Source organism: Caretta caretta, chromosome 15 (assembly GCF_965140235.1).
Source record: "Caretta caretta isolate rCarCar2 chromosome 15, rCarCar1.hap1, whole genome shotgun sequence".
Classification (NCBI taxonomy): Eukaryota; Metazoa; Chordata; order Testudines; family Cheloniidae; genus Caretta; species Caretta caretta.
The window spans coordinates 26,818,876-26,837,577 of NC_134220.1; the positions used below are offsets into that span (position 1 = coordinate 26,818,876).

The 18,702-nt window shown below is 45.9% G+C and overlaps 1 protein-coding gene across 4 annotated transcripts in view; it reads right to left on the bottom strand.

Annotated features, from left to right (window-relative positions):
• HPD (4-hydroxyphenylpyruvate dioxygenase) overlaps positions 1 to 16,228 on the bottom strand; it is a 34,144-nt gene extending 17,916 nt beyond the window's left edge. For all 4 annotated transcript variants that reach the window (XR_012665094.1, XM_048821982.2, XM_048821983.2 and 1 more), the window contains exons 1-11: positions 16,149 to 16,228; positions 15,845 to 15,871; positions 13,772 to 13,834; positions 10,841 to 10,945; positions 9,943 to 9,985; positions 8,950 to 9,032; positions 8,217 to 8,306; positions 6,926 to 7,029; positions 5,233 to 5,310; positions 1,541 to 1,703; positions 918 to 989 (exon numbers count right to left, since the gene is read on the bottom strand). Coding sequence is in view for 3 of the 4 variants with exons in the window: in XM_048821982.2 (XP_048677939.2) it covers positions 918 to 989; positions 1,541 to 1,703; positions 5,233 to 5,310; positions 6,926 to 7,029; positions 8,217 to 8,306; positions 8,950 to 9,032; positions 9,943 to 9,985; positions 10,841 to 10,945; positions 13,772 to 13,834; positions 15,845 to 15,871; positions 16,149 to 16,151 (831 nt within the window). In the remaining variant the exon portion in view is untranslated. The remainder of the gene's footprint in view (positions 1 to 917; positions 990 to 1,540; positions 1,704 to 5,232; positions 5,311 to 6,925; positions 7,030 to 8,216; positions 8,307 to 8,949; positions 9,033 to 9,942; positions 9,986 to 10,840; positions 10,946 to 13,771; positions 13,835 to 15,844; positions 15,872 to 16,148) is intronic.
• Positions 16,229 to 18,702: the final 2,474 nt, after the last annotated feature.

Below are 18,702 nucleotides of genomic sequence, written 5' to 3' on the forward strand. Positions count from 1 at the left end.
TTCTGTGTGTTTGAGTGCTTAATATCCCAAAAACTCTGTGTGTGTGAGAAAAAGCGAGAGACAACTTAGTGCTGGTGAAAGAGGTCAGATTGACAGGCCTGGCGTTTCTAATCCTATCTGTATAAACAGACAAGTACAGCATGCGCAGTGGTAACATGAGCATCCTCCACAAATCCCGCTGCCAATCTGCCTCAATCTTGACCTGGATGTACCACTTCAAAGGGCAAATCCTCGTGGCCCAGTCAGTCTTTGGCCCCTCTGCTGTGGTTGCTGACAAGGGGGACCGGTAGTGTCAATTGTGGTGGGGTTTTTGTGATGTGGACACTGAGCTGAGATCCATCAAACTCCTTTCATATAGAGCCACCGAAGAGATGGGTGTGTCTCTTGTGCTGGTTGGGGTAGGAGAATGCACAAAAGTCGTGCAAAATAACTAGAGAGGGAAGGTGGGTGAGGTAATATCTTTTATTGGACCAACTTCCATTGGTGAAAGAGACAAGCTTCTGAGCTTACCCAGAGCTCTTCATCAGGTCTGGGAAAGGTCCTCAGAGTGTCACCGCTAAACGGACCATGGAACGGATTGTTAAGCATAAGGAGTTAACACATGTTGCAAGAGACAATTCAATGTGCAGTGGATGGTTAACATCTCTGCAGCCATACGACAAAGGAGAGTTAGTGGGTTGTTCTGTGAGCCACCATTGCTGAAGAAGTTAAGCAAGCCCCATGTATACAGCTTTAAAAACTTTAGCTCTCACAGGTTAGCTCTGTGTAAGCGGCAAACTGGCCTGTTTTGCTCACTGCACGGTAGCTCAGAGAAAATTAAGGGCACTGCCACATACAGTGACTTAAAAAGTTTGTGCAGCATACTGGATTTCTTTTTTTATTTTTACTCATTAGCAGCATTAAATTGTCAGACTTACAGCAGTAACAATGTCAGGGGTATTCAGAGCAATGTGCTGGACCCCAGCTCCTCCATAATATTCAACATATTCCTATCAAGAAACAAACACACACCATTAGTGCAGGAATTTTTTTGGCTCTGGTTCAACTGTTGAGTATTTTCTAAGTTGCTTTTATGCTTAAAAACAAAAGAAGCAAAAGCAGTCGCAGCTCAAACCAAGGCCTTGCCTCCAGTCCTTCCACAAAATGGAAAATTAAACTCACAGGTGTTTTACTAGTGAAATAAGAGGGCTAGATATGGGTATTAGGACAGCAAACTTAGACTGAGTGCAAGCAGCTTCCCTGTTTGTCTAACAGTCCCTCCCTCTGTTACAACAGATCTGTTGAATAAGAAAAGGCTCTTTTCTCAGAGTCACTTTTTGGATCATAACTGCAGATTTTAACCCAGATATAACTTCAGTGAGACATTGCCATCTAGTGTAATAAGCGGGCACTGACTCATGAGCCCTCCTGGATCCTGAAATTAGGTCCTGGCTCTGAGCAGCTTGTATCTGTTATTTCTGTGTGAAGCGCTGTGCATGACCACAGGCCTATGGGGAAATAACAATCTTGATATTGAGACCCAAGTTTCATGAGTATTTACCTGAATCTGGGATTTTTTCTTGCCCATCGCTGGCTCGTTTATGGGCATTTTTATGGTCTCTTCGTAGTTGGCGACCACAATGGAACGGAGGGCACTGAACTCTGTGTGCAGTTGTTTATCATCCACAGACCAGAACCGATGAAACAGAAGGTTCTTGTGATACCTGACCGGGAACAGAAAAGGCAGATTTCATTCCCCCTTAAGCCAACTCATAGCTTCTAAGAACTGTGGACTTCGGCGCTGATGGGTTTCTATCACTAGATTAATAAAGTAAAGAAGATAATTTCACCCTCATTTGCCAGGGTTAACCCATGAAGCTCCCTTCCACTTTAACAGGGCATGAGCAGTTGAATGCCTGCAGATGCACAGGACAACACATCCTTGCCACCGCGTCATCTCACCTCTTGAAATTAATGGGCAATGCATCATCTTCTGGCAGAGCTGAACTGGACCCACTCGAAATAATTTTCATTTACACTCACTCTGCCTTTTGCTGTAACTCTACTGACTTAGAACAACGCTTCCTCAGCTCTCGTCCCCTAATGCCCCTACTCTACTTGCGCTACATTGATGACATCTTCATCATTCGGACCCATGGAAAAGAAGCCCTTGAGGAATTCCACCATGATTTCAACAATTTCCCTCCCACCATCAACCTCAGCCTGGAACAGTCCACACAGGAGATCCACTTCCTGGACACTATGGTGCTAATAAGCGATGGACACATAAACACCACCCTATACCGGAAACCTACTGACCACTATTCCTACCTACATGCCTCCAGCTTTCATCCAGACCACACCACACAATCCATTGTCTACAGCCAAGCTCTAGGATACAACCGCATTTGCCCCAACCCCTCAGACAGAGACAAACACCTACAAGATCTCTATCAAGCATTCTTACAACTACAATACCCACCTGCTGAAGTGAAGAAACAGATTGACAGAGCCAGAAGAGTACCCAGAAGTCACCTACTACAGCACAGGCCCAACAAAGAAAATAACAGAACGCCACTAGCCATCACCTTCAGCCCCCAACTAAAACCTCTCCAACACATCATCAGGGATCTACAACCTATCCTGAAGGACGACCCACTACTCTCACAGATCTTGCGAGACAGGCCAGTCCTTGCTTACAGACAGCCCCCCCAACCTGAAGCAAATACTCACCAGCAACCACACACCACACAACAGAACCACTAACCCAGGAACCTAACCTTGCAACAAAGCCTGTTGCCAACTGTGTCCACATATCTATTCAGGGGACACCATCATAGGGCCTAATCACATCAGCCACACTATCAGAGGCTCGTTCACCTGCACATCCACCAATGTGATATATGCCATCATGTGCCAGCAATGCCCCTCTGCCATGTACACTGGTCAAACTGGACAGTCTCTACGTAAAAGAATAAATGGACACAAATCAGATGTCAAGAACTATAACATTCAAAAACCAGTCAGAGAACACTTCAATCTCTTTGGTCACTCGATTACAGACCTAAAAGTTGCAATTCTTCAACAAAAAAACTTCAGAAACAGACTCCAATGAGAGACTGCTGAATTGGAATTAATTTGCAAACTGGATACAATTAACTTAGGCTTGAATAAAGACTGGGAGTGGATGGGTCATTACACAAAGTAAAACTATTTCCCCATGTTTATTCCCCCCCCACCCCGCACTGTTCCTCAGGTGTTCTTGTCAACTCCTGGAAATGGCCCACCTTGACTATCACTACAAAAGGTTTTTCCCCCACTCTCCTGCTGGTAATAGCTCGCCTTAAGTGATCACTCTCGTTACAGTGTGTATGTTAACACCCATTGTTTCATGTTCTCTATGTATATAAATCTCCCCACTGTATTTTCCACTGAATGCATCCGATGAAGTGAGCTGTAGCTCACGAAAGCTTATACTCAAATAAATTTGTTAGTCTCTAAGGTGCCACAAGTACTCCTTTTCTTTCTACTGACTTCAGTGGCTTTACATGTGACTGACTCAAGTCCTCTGGCTACATCACCTGATAATGGTCTTTGCTGAGTAAATAAACTCACAAAGTTTACTTTGTTTTAACTCTCTCAGGAATTTGGGGTGGCGAGGGGTCTTTTGGCAACTTGCTGTGTTATGCTGGGAATCACTTTCCATGGTTTCCTCAGGTGACTGTCTTTCTTTGAATCACTCTGTCAATGGCTGTTTGTTCCTCTACATGATTCAGGTGTATAAAGGAGTTTTACTTCATTTACACTATAATTTACCTTTTTTCTTTAGAATATCTTCTGACATATGCAGGCAGCTCAGAAATAAATGAGCCAAATACATCAGGGCACTACCCTAGGAGATGGGAGATCTATGTTCAATTCCCCACTCCACCACAGGCTTCCTGCATGACCTCAGGTAACTCCCGTAGGCTTTGTCTACACGGTGCGGCACAGCATGCCAGAGGGGTGTGAATTGTAAAGCACGCTAAAGCGTTGCTCTCTAATAATCCCCTATAGATTCTGCAGGCGTGCTATAAAATGTACCTAGTTCACATGTTAACACAGGACTACGTTAACATGAACTAGGTTCCTTTTAGACCACAACAGCTGGGTCTACTTAGGGCAGTTTGAGTGCTTTACAAATCACACCTCTCTAGTGCGCTTTGCCAGCACTGTGTAGATCAGGCCTTTAAGGTCTTTCTGTGCCTCCGTTTCCCACCTGTACAATGGAAACACTAGCACTGCCTGCCTCACACAGGTGTTGTGAGGATAAACACATTAAAGATTGTGAAGCACTCTGAGATCTACGCACACTATAGAAGAGAGAGGTATTATGTAGAATTCAGCTTTTGTAGCATTTAAACTGACATGGTGATGACAGGTTTTCCATAATGTGCAGCACTGTCAGCCAGTAGGCATGTAATGTAGTGCAGTATATCCACAGCCATGTTCTTAACTCCTCCCATCCCAGATATTTGTGCTACCACCACCCCTGTAAAAATTAAATTCTGCTGAGTCAGAGTTAAACAAGCTCATGTTTCAAAATGTAGGGACTTGAGCTACACGCATGGAAAGCGTATTTTTCTCCTTGTATCTGCATTAGGGATCCTGTAGTCGCTATCTTCGACAGGGGTTGCATACAGACAGTGACTGCAGTATGAAGCCTTAGATATATGATCCAATCATCCTAAAATCAACCAGACCCAAAGAAGGGAGCCATTACACTAGTTCCGACCAAGGATCAAATTCTGCCCTGGACATCACCGGGAAAGGTCAAGGAAGCTGCCAAATGCCTCTTCTGCTGCCCAAATCCTGCCTGCCCAAGTAGGATCCCATGAGACGGGAATGGAGGTGCAGCAGTGGATGTTCACTGGTGTTCCTCTGAAAGAGATCCATGTAGGCTCCAGACCAGTGCATGTAGTAGACGTGGGAGGGCTGGTTGTGACTCTAGCCAGTGGATAGCACTCCCCTTAATCCCACAGCACATTGGCTGGCCCTTGCCCTCTTGAGCACCATGTTGGAATACAGCCCTGCTCCCATGGAAGCCAGAGTATACTTCCCTAAGAGAACTGAACCTTGTGCAAAGTGTCCTGTCAGCAAGACAGCAGAGTTAATAAAATAAATAGAACATTAAACATCGACATAAATTACTGAACAGTGGTGTTAACAGAGAGAATTGCTTGAGCGGCTTTTTCTAACTGCTACAGTTCTCACCATTCTGCCACAGGGACCATGTGAAGATCTGGCTGGTTCCCCACCACATGGTCAATGAAACTCAGCTTGCCACTTGGTCTGGGAAAGAAAGACCAGGTCAGTTTTCATTCAAAAAGCAGCTGGCATTTATGTATGTAGTGACACAGCTCTTAAAATACAACCAGTGGCATCAAAACAGGCACCAGTGAGAAGGAACCAAGGTCCCATGGAGGTATGCTCATCTGCTCCTAACACACAACTCCCGCTCTGTGCCAAAGAGATAAAACACAACTAAAACTCTCCGCCAATAATCCCCAGGGGAAATTCCCTCCTGGCCCCATACTTGGGTACGAGCATAACTGCTTGCAGTGTAATGTACTGTCCTGTGTACGCATCACTGTTGGTTGGTTGCTCACATGTGTGATCATGTCATCCCCTAGTGGCTGAGCATTGAGGGAAGGGTTTAGCAGCCAAACAGGGTTCTCAATTTTGCAACTGTTCCCTGTCTCTTAAATGAGTCAAACCAAACCCTGCATCTAGACACCCTACACGTTTGGGTTGGGGTTGTGATCCAGAGCCAGCTGTGAATTGTGCGGGTCAGGCCTGTCATGCACACCTTGTACACAGTAGGTTGCAGGGCTACTACTAGCAGGTCAGGTTCCTGCACCAGACTTAGCCTGGCTACAGAGCCTCCTTCTCAGGGAGGTACACCAGAGATGTGTCATCCAGAAGATCCTTTAATGCAGTAGTTCTCAACCAGGGGTCCCCTGGGGGGCCGCAAGCAGGACCAGGGTTAGACTCACTGGGCCCAGGGCAGACAGCCTAAGCCCTGCTCTGCAGGGCTGAAGCCCGAGGCCCTGAGCCCCGTTGCCCAGGGCTGAAGCAGAAGCCTGAGTAACTTAGCTTTGTGTGGCCCCCTGTGGCATGGGGCCCCGGACAATTGCCCTGCTTGCTACCCCCTAATGCCAGCCCTGGCTTTTATATTGTTGTTGTGACACAGGTGGGCCATTGAGTTTTTATAGCTAGCCTGTGTTAAGGTATTGCTGTGGCGTCATCTAGTGGCTGAACGATATAAGACCTTTTAGCATTCCATTACAAGGCCCATCTTAAGTTTTGACCAAGTTTCGCTTTTGACAGGTTTCAGAGTAACAGCCGTGTTAGTCTGTATTCGCAAAAAGAAAAGGAGTACTTGTGGCACCTTAGAGACTTTGTGCTGGAAATGGCCCAACCTGATGATCACTTTAGATAAGCTATTACCAGCAAGACAGTGGGGTGGGAGGAGGTATTGTTTCATATTCTCTGTGTATATATAAAGTCTGCTGCAGTTTCCACGGTATGCATCCGATGAAGTGAGCTGTAGCTCACGAAAGCTCATGCTCAAATAAATTGGTTAGTCTCTAAGGTGCCACAAGTACTCCTTTTCTTTTCGCTTTTGAGTTTTCAGGTGCATCTGAGACTGAAACTGCAAGCATAACCGGGAGGTGACAGACTTCAAATAGAGGAAAAACAGAAGACGTTTGCAAGAGACCATGCAAAGCACAATGCCTGAGTTAAGCACAGGTCTAGCTAGAGCTCACATCTATTGCATACAGACAGCCCAGCCTCTGAACATTTCACCACTATGATCTGAGGACCTGACCCTGCATTCCTTACTCAGCAGAGCCAGTGGGAGTTTTGTATAAGTAAGAACTGCTAGATCAGGCCCTGTACTTACAGCTTTGGTAACAGTGGATCTTTGAAGAGAGGAGGCTCAAAGCCAGGTAAGAAGAGACCTTTGTAGTTAAGATTTTCTATTAATGTGTGCGTCGTGTCTCCATACTGGGAGGGGAGAAAATGGGTAACATTACAAATATTGTTCCTCTCCAAGGATTCTGAGATAATCCAATAACTGTTCAATAAGCACCTGGATCTGCGCCTAGTTCTAAAACGTAACTTGCACCTTGGTGTGGTTCTGAAGTGGTCCAATGAGCTTCTTTCCCTCCCAACTCCTCACTACTAGGAGCTCCTAGTGAGAGAGGCCATTCAGATGCTGTTTCTGGTCAGGATGGGAAATGCAAGGGCTGGAAATCTGACAAGGCAGCCAATCCTCAGATTTGCAGACCACAGAAGTTCAGAGGAACTGCCAAGCTATTGGAGTCTTATCAAATCCAACCTGAATTTGGAACCCTTTCAGGTTCACCAGGCATGACTGCTGGCTCACTGTAGGACAATGCAAGGGGCGGAACCCTCTGATGCCCAAGTGCTTACCAGCGCCTGTTGCTTTCAGGAGCAGGGGTCCAATTTTGACCCCCTACATGTGGTAGGGAATGTGGTACTTGGTCTGAGCAGGAAGTAGCCCAGAGAATTTAGAATACTAGAAAAGTCTACGCTAACTCCAGGTGCTGGCTGCAGAGACTGCAGATGCTTGCTAAATATTCACTGTGCAGGTTCCAAAGAAGTCATTGCATAATTTGAAATTTCCCATGTGACACTAGGTTCCTGTAGTGGAGGTGTTCCTGAGCGGGGATGTAGGCAACTACATGGGCCTCCATTGACCTGTAGCTGGGGAACTCAGTTTAGTCTGCATTTTTCCTCAAGTTAGTCATATATTCAGAAGAGTGAGAGAGCCGGATGCTCTGCTGAAAGGGAGCAGGCAAAGGTGAATTTATGCCACCTCCAGGATTCTGGACTGCTCCAGGGGCTGGCACAGCCTCACCATAAACGAGAGCAGCCCCAGGGTTGTTCTAACTTACAGTGGCTACCTATAGGCACCAGTGGGTTGCTGAAAAGCCCACAACAGCTGAAGCACACCAGCCACTCAATCTGAGCCACAATAGAGGGGCAGTGCTGGAGCCTGGAATTGGGGCCCAGAAGCTCAGCTCTGCAGCATTTGATGGAAAGTGCCCATGTAGCCGCTCGATTTCCCTTTCCACTTGTGAGTGTGATTAGTGATCTTGCAGCCCCCACCCCTGCAGCCCATGATGTTACAGTCCATGGAACAGAGACAACTCTTTCCTCAGGCTTACCGTCTGGATGATTGCAAATTTCACTCTTCCAGATTTGTCTTCCTCTACCCAGGGCTCTTTCACTATCACTGCCCCACGCTCTTTAGCTTTCTGTGAAAGAGAACAGAAGACGGTAAGAACTGCCATGCTAGAGCAGACCTATCAAGCCTGCTCATCTGTCTCCAGTACTGGCCAATGCTGGATGCTTCAGGAGAAGACATATAGCATCTAATTCTACAATATTGGTGGGGACAACGCACAAACCGGAAAGACCCTGGATTGACTGTCCAATCCTAGGGGGCAGTTGCAAGGCTGGGAGTTAGGCAAAAAACCCATCCTTTATAGTAAATTATGTGAATTTCATATGGAGCAATTGAGACACAGCACACATGGAACCTCCCAACGCTGTCTCCGTGGAGTCACTTTTCAGAGCAGAACCGCACTTCAAGGCAAGTTCACGTCCCAGTAGAGGGAAACTATGGTGCATCACGTTCGGTGTTTCCCCAGTGTCAACATTTGCTTCAGTGCAGTTGCTGCAATTTTGCGTATGGGCAGGAGAGACTCTTGAACTTTGTTAGTGGTTAAACTGACACTATCTACATGGAGTACTTAACCCTGCAAGACCTGGAGATGTTAAATTGAACTGGCTTGGACACTTCAGTATTTGGTCCTGCCTCAGCACAGGGGGAGTAGATGACTTCCTGAGGTCCCTTCCAGCCTTGCCTTTTTATGGTTCTTTGATTATATCATTTACCTGCACAATGAAGTCGCAATCCTTGACTTCAAATGCAATGTCTTTTACACCATCTCCATGCTTCACCAAGTGCTTTCCCATTTCTGTGCAAAGAGAAAGACAATGTGTGTGTGTGTGAGTGATCCGAGGGACTTTTCATTTGCAGTGCCTGACAGACCACGCATGGAGCTCAGTGCGCTGGACTGCTTGCCTCTGGCTCGCTGCTCTGCCTTGCATCAACAGCTCCTTCCTCCTGATTAGATGTAGCAGCATGTGAAAGAGTTTTCAAAGTTTCCCATTTTATTGGTCGGTGGGAGAATTGCACGTGTACACAAAGGGAGTGAATAGGTAATGGATTGGCCTGGGTTAGTCTTGAGAACAGATTCAGCCACATCTTGGACTTCAGGGAGGATCAGAGCAGGTCCGAAGACTAAAGAAGTGGTAACCCAGTAAAAGTATCAGCTGGATTTGTGAAATGACAAAATTCTGTCCCAATTCACAGCCATGGTGCCATTTATAAGATACAGTATGAGCTTGAACTGTCACTTAAAGGCCTGTTCAGAGCTAGCTCACACTGTCAGGTAAAGATCACACTGTATCCTCCCTAAACCAGGGTAGGCAAAGAATGCCCACTCTCAGGAGCCTCCCCCGGTAACCCAGGGCCCGAGAAGAGACTGCTTCATAAGGGCAGGATTTCCAGCCACACAAGTTAGAACCCCTCCCTTTCCCTAAGAGCCCGGATCTGCTCCAAAGGGAGCTGCTGCTCGTGGCTGGGTTCTTTAGGTTCTAGTGAACAGAGATTTATAAACAGTAAACAGGAGAAAATAGCTCCTGCCCCCTTATTACTTTCCGCACACAGTCCCAGCAGGACAGGATAATAAATGGCTCCATGATAGGAAAGATGGGGGAGGTCTAGTCGCTGTAGCCTTCAGTAGTGTTCCCTGTGCAGATTACACTCCAGGAGGTTCAGCTGCCTGCAGTCCTTTATCATCCCTGATGATCATTTTCATTTACCTTTGTTTTCAGGGTTGAGAGCAGATGAGAGGACAAATATGATCTGAGAATTAAGCAGAATATTATACGTTATTTACTGTCAGATAAGATCAGTGGGAGATCTGAGCAGAGGGTTTGCAGGATTGGACCCTAATAGGTAAACTGAAGATATGTATGTGTTTTTATTTGCATAAATGTTAATGAATGCTCTTATGCAATATTCATCCAGCTCTAGTTTAAAAAATCCCAAGATGTTTCGCATTGCTCTGTTACTGACTTAGACTCAGTCCTGCAGTCCTGACTCAAGCAAAACTCCCATTGAAATCAGTAGTTTTGTCTGGGGACAGGCAAGGAAAGGATGCAGGACTGGCCTCAGAGAAACTGGAGATTAGAAAGTCCCTTTTTGTTCTCCGTTTATTTTGGGCCAATGATCAGAAAATTGTAAAAATGTCAGTTCTTGGACCTGAAACTGAGCCTTTTGCCTCAGTTCCAGTTGAGGAAGCAGATGTAAGAGGTGCATTGCCTCACAGGACATCACCACGCTAATGGGTGATTCCAAATGGCTTCAAGGACTTTGATGCAGTTTATTTTAATGCCACAAAATGTGAGAAGCTGGAATTCAGATGTGACCCGCCTACCTTTGCCCAGACAAAAAGACCAAGCATATCATTCAGCCCCTCAGCTGGCCATGTGACACCACTGGGGCACATGGGTTACATCACTTGCCCAAACTAATAGGGAGTCTATGTGAAGGATTGAAGTTCCCAGTTCCTAGTCTGGTGCTGAGACCACTAGAAATCATCTCTTCTCTCCCCTGATTTACCTGACCGAAAACAACACTTCATTATCCCCTGATCCGCTACCAGAGTAGTGACATTATTCTTTATATAGTGCCTTAAAGCATTCTTCACAAGCTTACCTTATCCTGCTTTATTACATGAGACACCACTTCTCTGCTGCCAGTTTCCAGGCCCTTATAGGCCAGTTCTTCAAATCCCATTTTGTTACAATAAAACGAGGCAGCCTTTGAAATACATGAAAACATGTTAGAGTTAAAGGAAAGGACTATTTTCTGGTAACACTCATATCCAGACTAGCACTGCCCAAAGCACAGACAACTTTTCAGCGTCACCTACTGGCCCCATTCTCTAGTGAACAGCTCATGTACAACATGATCCAGCTGTTGAATGATCTGAAATATGGTCCTAAAAAAAATCAAACTTCCCTCTCCATATGGGCCTCTAACATTGCACAAGCAAGTCCTTGTTTGTGCATCTGAAGGGGATAACTATGCACTGCAAGCATACCACAGCGGTTTTCAGCCTGTGGTCTGTGGACCCCGGAGGGCTGCGACTATATCTAAGATTTCCAACAGGGTCCACACTTCCATTCAAAATGTTGTAGGGGTCCCACAATGAACCCAGCTCTTTCACAGGTTCAAATCAAGTGTTTCTGTACTGTGCAAAGCTCCACCATGCTAGACACAGCCCCATTCACCCTCTTGCTTTTCAGGGCCTGACTTAGGCTGTCCAAGCACCAGGCTGCCCCCTTAGTGGCTGGGTCTCCAGCTAGATAATGTGATGGCACGTCACAGGATACAGTGGCTGACAGGTGACTTGGCACCATGAACATTAACATGACTAGAAGCTTGAGCCTACAAACCCTTATGGGGCAGTGGGTCAGAGAACCGGCTCAGCTGGGCACACACCACACAACGAGAAGGCAGCAGCTGTGTGCGGTGTCATGCTCAGCACAGCTCGTCTAGGCCAGCAGCCACGAGCAAGGACGAGGAGGATGGGAAAAGGGGAGGATGGGGCGGAGTTGTGGGTGTGACTGGGGCAGCAGAGCACAGCCTGAGTGCGGAGCAGCTGTTTCGGTTCAGAACTGTTGCTTCTCCTGCAGGGTGGGCGTAAGGCTAGTGCTGAGTCCCAGGGAGGCAGAAGCCACCAGCTAACTCAAAAGAGGTTGAGCAACTGTCCAGGCGGTGGTGAGTAACACTCTGGATAGCCTTGGGGATGCTCCTTCTGCACCCTCTAATCATCTACACAACCCTCATTCACTCACAAGCAAGCACTTGCATGCAGAGACTGCTAAGGGTCTGATGTCCCAGTCTGCCAAGTGGCCCTTTGTACATGTACATTATGAATTAGAGATCCCTTTGCGCATGTAGCAGAAGACAAGGGCACTGCCTGGTCCCTGGTAAACAAGGGATTCAGTCCAGCTCGGTGTCCCACTCCCCTTGCACAAGAGTGACTGTCTGAGAGGCAGAATCTTGGGCTCCATAGGCAGCGGTCACAGGTCTCAGTTGGGTTTGGGATTCTTTGTCTGATTAAGTTAACTTGTTCTGTTTTCTTGTATAAACCAGTGGGTCCGGGGCCACTGGGGGGCTGTGAGTAGGTTTCAGGGGGGTCCGCCAAGCAGGGCCGGCATTAGAGTCACTGCGGCCCAACCAGCATAGAAAGCCAAAGCCCCACTTCATAGGTCTGAAGCCCAGCGCCCTGAGCCCTGCCACCTGGGGATGAAGCCGAAGCCTGAGCAATGTACCTTCACACGGACCCCTGTGGCGTGGGACCCCAGGCAACTGCCCTGCTTGTTTCCCTCTCACACCTGCCCTGGCTTTTATAGGCAGAAAAGCAGTTACTGAGGCACAGGCGGGCCGTGGAGTTTTTATAGCGAGGGGGGGAGGCTCAGAAAGAAAAAGGTTGCGAACCCCTGCTATAAACAATCTCCCCTGAGGGAAGGACCCTGCTGACGGTGACTGTGGTTTTCTGCTGAGTCTTTCCAACAGTCTGCAGTGAGTCACTGCATATTTTAATACTTTCCTGCACCTGCTACATGAGCTTACTCACTTTGCTGGAAGAGAAAAGAATCAACCCCACACTGCAAACCTTGCTGTAAATGACATGAAAACAGCTCTGGCAGCAAAAGGGGCAGGCCATACTGCATTCTTACAACGTCTAACAACAAAAGAAAAGGGTCCCTGACATTTTTAAAGGAACGTTTTCCCTTTTTAGTTGCAACCCAAACATTGCAACATCATGCTCATGGAGGAGAAGTAGAAAGAGAAACCGATTAGTAGCGGAGTATAAATGTGAGTGAAATGGACTACCCTTTTCCAAACTGGATGGAAGTGAAAAAGTGAATACAATGAATGATGAAATGTAAATGAACTTTTTAATATTCTTTCCATTAATCTAAGATGTCACTAAAAAAAAAATCAGGTTTTTAAAATAGAGGGATTTTAACTTGTCAGTGTCCTTTTAACATGGAATGATATATCTGCCGGTCCAATCAGCTAAGACTGATACCTTATCTCTTTGCAAACAAGACTGCTACATACTGCCTCCATCTAAATGACTCACAAAGGCCTGGAGATGGGGACGTGGTCAGGGAAGCAGCAGGAACTATGTTTTTGTTTTATATTAAACATGTGCCACTGCAAATCTCTTCTGGGATTTCATATTTTCATTTATTTTGGATTTTCTGAATGTCCACTAACTTAGGAAGACAAATGTTTCCATGCCTGACCACACAAATATGCCCTGTCTGCAGTGTAAACAGCACTGTTGCATAATAATGGTCCAAAGACCATCCTTGAAGAACATTCCACTGAGCAAAAGTGCTGAAACACCTCCATCTGCGCAAGATCACCAGAGCCAGCCACTGATGGAATTTTAATTGAATGCAGATCCCTAGGACCATCCAGGTGTCACATGGCAGACCCGCCCCTCCTCACAGCCAATCACAAAGGCAGATTACCGTATGCCCCTATTCTTCACACAGGGATAGTGCACAAGAATGATCCAACCCCGAGACCTCACAGGCACACACGTGACTTTTATCTACATACCTGCTTAGCATTTCCAACCCAGAATGTGAGAGAGTGGAAGTGGAGAAATTTGCCTCCTTCGGGCTAAATGGAATGAAGAAGAGTTAATATGAATCTACTGGGTTTTGGGTCTCACTTTAATGTCATCTTCATGCAACACTTTCAAGCTGACACGGTCTCTATTTTAGCAAGGAGCAATGAGTACATCTAAGCCATCCTTAGATTGGTTTAGATCAGGGGTTCTCAAACTTCATTGCACCATGACCCCCTTCAGACAGAAAAATTACTACATGACTCCAGGAGGGGGGACCGAAGCCTGAGCCCGCCCAAGCCCCACCATCCCAAGCGGGGGGGGGCAAAGCCCAAGGGCTTCAGCCCCAGGTTGGGGGCCTATAACCTGAGCCCCGCCACCCAGGGCTGATGCAGTGGGGCTCGGGTTTCATCCCCGGGCCCCAGCAAGTCTAACGCCAGCCCTGGTGACCCCCATTTAAACATGGTCATGACCCACTTTGAGGTCCCGACCCACAGTTTGAGAACTGCTGAGTTAGAGAAACATGTTGTGACTGCACATTTAGCATTTGAAATAATAAAACCAGGGAAAGCACAAATCTAAGACTAGGATTTGATAAAATATACACCCAGGATATCTGAAATTAACCAGTTTTGCCGGGTTGCAAATAATTTGAGGCACTCCCACCTCACAGGGTTTCTGAGGAGCCCTTACAGAGCTCTGATGGTCACTGGGCGTTGACCCCCAGAACATGGGACTTTGAAAAGCTCGGGGGGGGGGGGAGGGGGTGTTATACATTTCAAGCAAAACAATTAATTTTTCTTCTAAATATTCAACAGTAATTTGTCTAAAAACAAAGTCACCAAAAGCTTATTTATAATATCTGGGTGCCAGTCGTCAAGGTCAATATGGCCTGGCTGGATCAAATCACAGCACCTTCAAAGCATGCTCTAGAGGAAAAATTCCAGTGTGGGTGAGGAAGGTGCTACTAAAATATTCACAAGCCAGGAAGGAGCAAAGCTGGAAAAAAATTCCATGAATAATTTACAGTGGGGTACTTTCCCCTCATGATTCTGGAAAATAATATTTTGGGGTCCATCTGTGGAGTGAAGAACACACAGCAGCCAATCCATTCAGTCATTGCTTTATCTGTCACTGCTAGACCTGATTCTGTTCTCCCAGCCTTGCAAATCAGGAGTGCTTTCACTTAAGTCAATTAAGTCACATGTAAAATCTGTTCAAATGAGAACAGAATCAAGCCAACGGGTCAAATTCTGCTCTGAGTTACGCAGATTGTAATGGGGACAGGTTGCAGAGAATAATGGAAAATAGAATTTGTGCCACAGTTCAAACAACCTGCACAATTGTTTGGATCCAGTATGAGTTTGTTAACCTTGTTATGTTAAAGATTAATTCTCATTGAGGAAAGCTCTTACCCAACTTCAAATGTGGGTCCAAATTACAGTTTGGGAGTTTAACAAATTTATTTGGAGTATTTCATAACATTATTTGGTCAAACACTACTTTAATAAACAGCTTTTCTTCCTTGCCTATGATTTGACATCTGCTGTCTTCTGTATTGTCATTTTTAATCACTGTTAATTATTTGTGCATGTACTTTGCATAAAATATATAAAATAAATTGGTGTTATGTGGTATAGTATTTAGCAACAAAACATAATTTTGCTGTATGCATCAGTATTTTTTTAAAATGCTTTAAATTTGAAAAAAAGTTTTGAAAATATATTTAGAGTCATTAGTGAGAAATAATACAATAAAGCATGCTTATGTTTAGACTTGGAAGAGTTAGATTTTCCTTGGTAAATGTCACTACTCTTACATTTCTCCTTCCTCCCTCCCCAAAAAAGTGAAGAAAAAGGATTTGCATCATTAATTGCAATTTACAGAGAAGGAAAACTATACATATAAGCAGTGTTTCAACACTATAAAACTGGAGCGCCTTTTTGCTTTTAATCCTACCTGGCAATCAATGAATAAGAAATTAATATGATCAGTGTTGCAGTAACAGTACCAGTCTTTCGCTGGAGGGAATATAAACCCATTCCATGCAATTGTATTCTTACCTTTTCTCCTTTGTCCGTGTAAGTTGTCTAAAGAGAGAGAATTAAAAAAGAGAGACATATTCACATTTCAAAAATGTACACTAATCACCAGAAAACTGTAATCCATCAGGTCAGTTTTTAGAAAACACATTTTCTGAACTACTTGAAACATAAATATGAAAAGCCCAGCTTTTCAAAGCATAAACAGTACTGAGAGTAATTGTGCAGAAATAAATCTATCCAAGCACAGTGGGAGATTTACTCTTTTACCTCCACAGTGTGTTGGCAGCAAATTAAAAAAAATAAATAAATTTCTCAACCTCACCATTTTTGTAACCTGATTGAATGTGATAGCACCAAGAGACAGTCAGGCTCTTTCAATGCATTTAATATAGCAAGAGGAGGAGAGAAAGCCCCTCCCTGACTCCACCTTCTCTAGATTGTAAACTAAAATGATTTACTTGGTTTGAATTGGTTTACTTGATTTGAATCATTCTGCCCATAGGGTAAGACATGATGAAATGAGCTGTGCAGGGAATAGTATCTGGAGTTCATATACCCTGCAGCGTATCTGTGAGTCGGATTATCTAAGGAAAGCCTAAAAGAAGGAGCCAGATTCTCATAGACTGTGGGGTAAACCCAGAGTAACTCCATACTCTGATTAACACCAGATTTCACTGAGCTTAGTCTGTGGACCACACATCAGGTACCATCTCCTTGAAGCAGGGCTCTGGCAGGACCAGCCTCTACAGATGTTTGCTGCAGAGAGATTATAAAAACAGAAACCTTACTTGAGGGTGGCCATGGATTGCTCAAGGAATTGGCAGTGGGAAAGGGTGCTTTTCGGCTCTAGATTGCTGTTTCAAATCTAGAATAGAATAGCAGTGATCAACATTTATTATTTGATGGCTGTGCACTGTACACCAATGCTTTCCACCATTATATCTGATTGACACCAATTAGAGGAAAATCAGGCCCCTCGTGGAACTGGGAAACCCTGTTATAATACGGTTTCTTCTTCCCTGTGTGGACAGAAATAAACGTGTTATAACCAAGGTGTGACAGGTTGCAGGCAGTCAACTTGGGCCCCAGCAAACATGGGTCCTCTCCTGTGACACAGGAGCTGAGGGGCTGCTTGGGAGACAAGGAGAGAATACTTTTGGCATGGACAGGGCTGAGGTCATAGGACTCAGCTGAACCCCAGCTAAGGAGTTTTATGTTTTCTCGCTTTTGCTTCTTAATTTTGTTTGATTTGTTAGTAAGGGAAAGGCACAGCTGACTGTGGCTGAGTTTGTTTTTTCTGCTGAGTCCTTCCATCAGTTCACACTGTTGTCTCCTCAGGGACCAGATTGTCCAAGCCCAACAAGAAGAGCTGTCTCACAGCTGTGCCTGTGTGAGCACTGGAGCTGGTGTCAGGCATGCCCCAAGAAAATATTTTCTTTTTTTCTTCATTCCCCACCCTCCCTCAAACCACACTCACCAGCAACCCAACTGGAGTGGGAGGAGAGACCTATCGGACTATGGCTTAGCCTAGCTGTCTGCCAGAGTTCAAGCACACTTCTTTAGCATGGTGTTTTCTGTCCAGACAAGTAAGAAAAAATTGTCATCTCTGACTGTATTTATTATATTTGGCTGAAATCCCATTTTCCTTTTCAGTTCAAAGTCAAATCAATTCAAGCATTCTCTCCTCTGCCCAACAAGGAAATAATCAAAGCTCCAGTCATCCTTGTTATGAGATTTCTTGCAAATAAAAAACCTTGACAAAACAAAAACACATGCCCCCAAGAGCCTCCATCATGCCACAAACTAGAAAGTAGACTTACAGAACAGCCAGGGTCTAAAAGTTTGACAACATGCAGCATAATGGTCACTTTTTCAGCTCTTGCAGGAGCTGATGTTGGGAACCTACAGAAGTGAACAGTGTTTCTCTCATGAAACTGATTAAAAACATGTTTACCTAAAAGACTGAAAAGATAAGAATCCCTCCACAGCAGTCAGAAGATCAAAAACAAACCCACAAGCACATCCCCCCCACCAGCCCGCCCTATGGCACTGATTTAAGCCAGCACTGCAGAACTCTTCAGTTCAAAAGCTATCTGCAAACATTCAGGGGCAACAAAACTAGGAAAAGCTGATCAGGAAAGGCTTTAAAGCATGTAAACTGCTTCAATGAAACTGGGTGTATGTGCGATCCTGAGAAGGAATTTGCCTCTCCCGTTTGTACCACATGATGATGAGCTACAGTAGCGCATACAAGGCCTGCTGCCCTGAAGTCTGTCTCCATTACCAAATCTCTCTTGCACGGTGGGGGGGGGGGGGGGGAAGGATTGAGCATTCAGCGGCACAATTCAAAGAAGCCGAAACTCGGCAGCATTTTTCCCGCTGATTTTTCTCTCCAGATGTTCGCACAACTGGCGTGGAAGGTGCTAGAAGGATATAAAAAGAGGCAGTGACCGGGCGACGCCAGCTCTTTTAAAGCGCTTGCAAGTGACTCCAAAGTTCTTCCATTTAGAAACCCTCACGAGGGACAGGCTTGTTGGGGTGGCTTGTCCCGTCCCCCTCCCCCAGGGGCGGTGCATCTCAGCAGATACTTTCTGTCTGGGCCTGCCACCCGCTCCGCACAGATGCATCTTCTCCGGGCGCAGCACCCTCTGTGCCCTACGGGAGAGGCATCAAAGGTGGGCACGGACCCCCCTGCACAGCGGCAGATGCATCGTCCCCCCCTGAGCCCCCCCCACCTCCCAGGTGTGTGTCTGGCTCAGGGAGGGCGGGGCCTGCTCCACCCGGCTCCACCCACCCACCCACCCCCGCTCGCCCCGCCCACCGCCCAGGGAGGCGGGGCGGGTCCCTGCGTGGCTCCGCCCCCCTCCCCCGCCCTG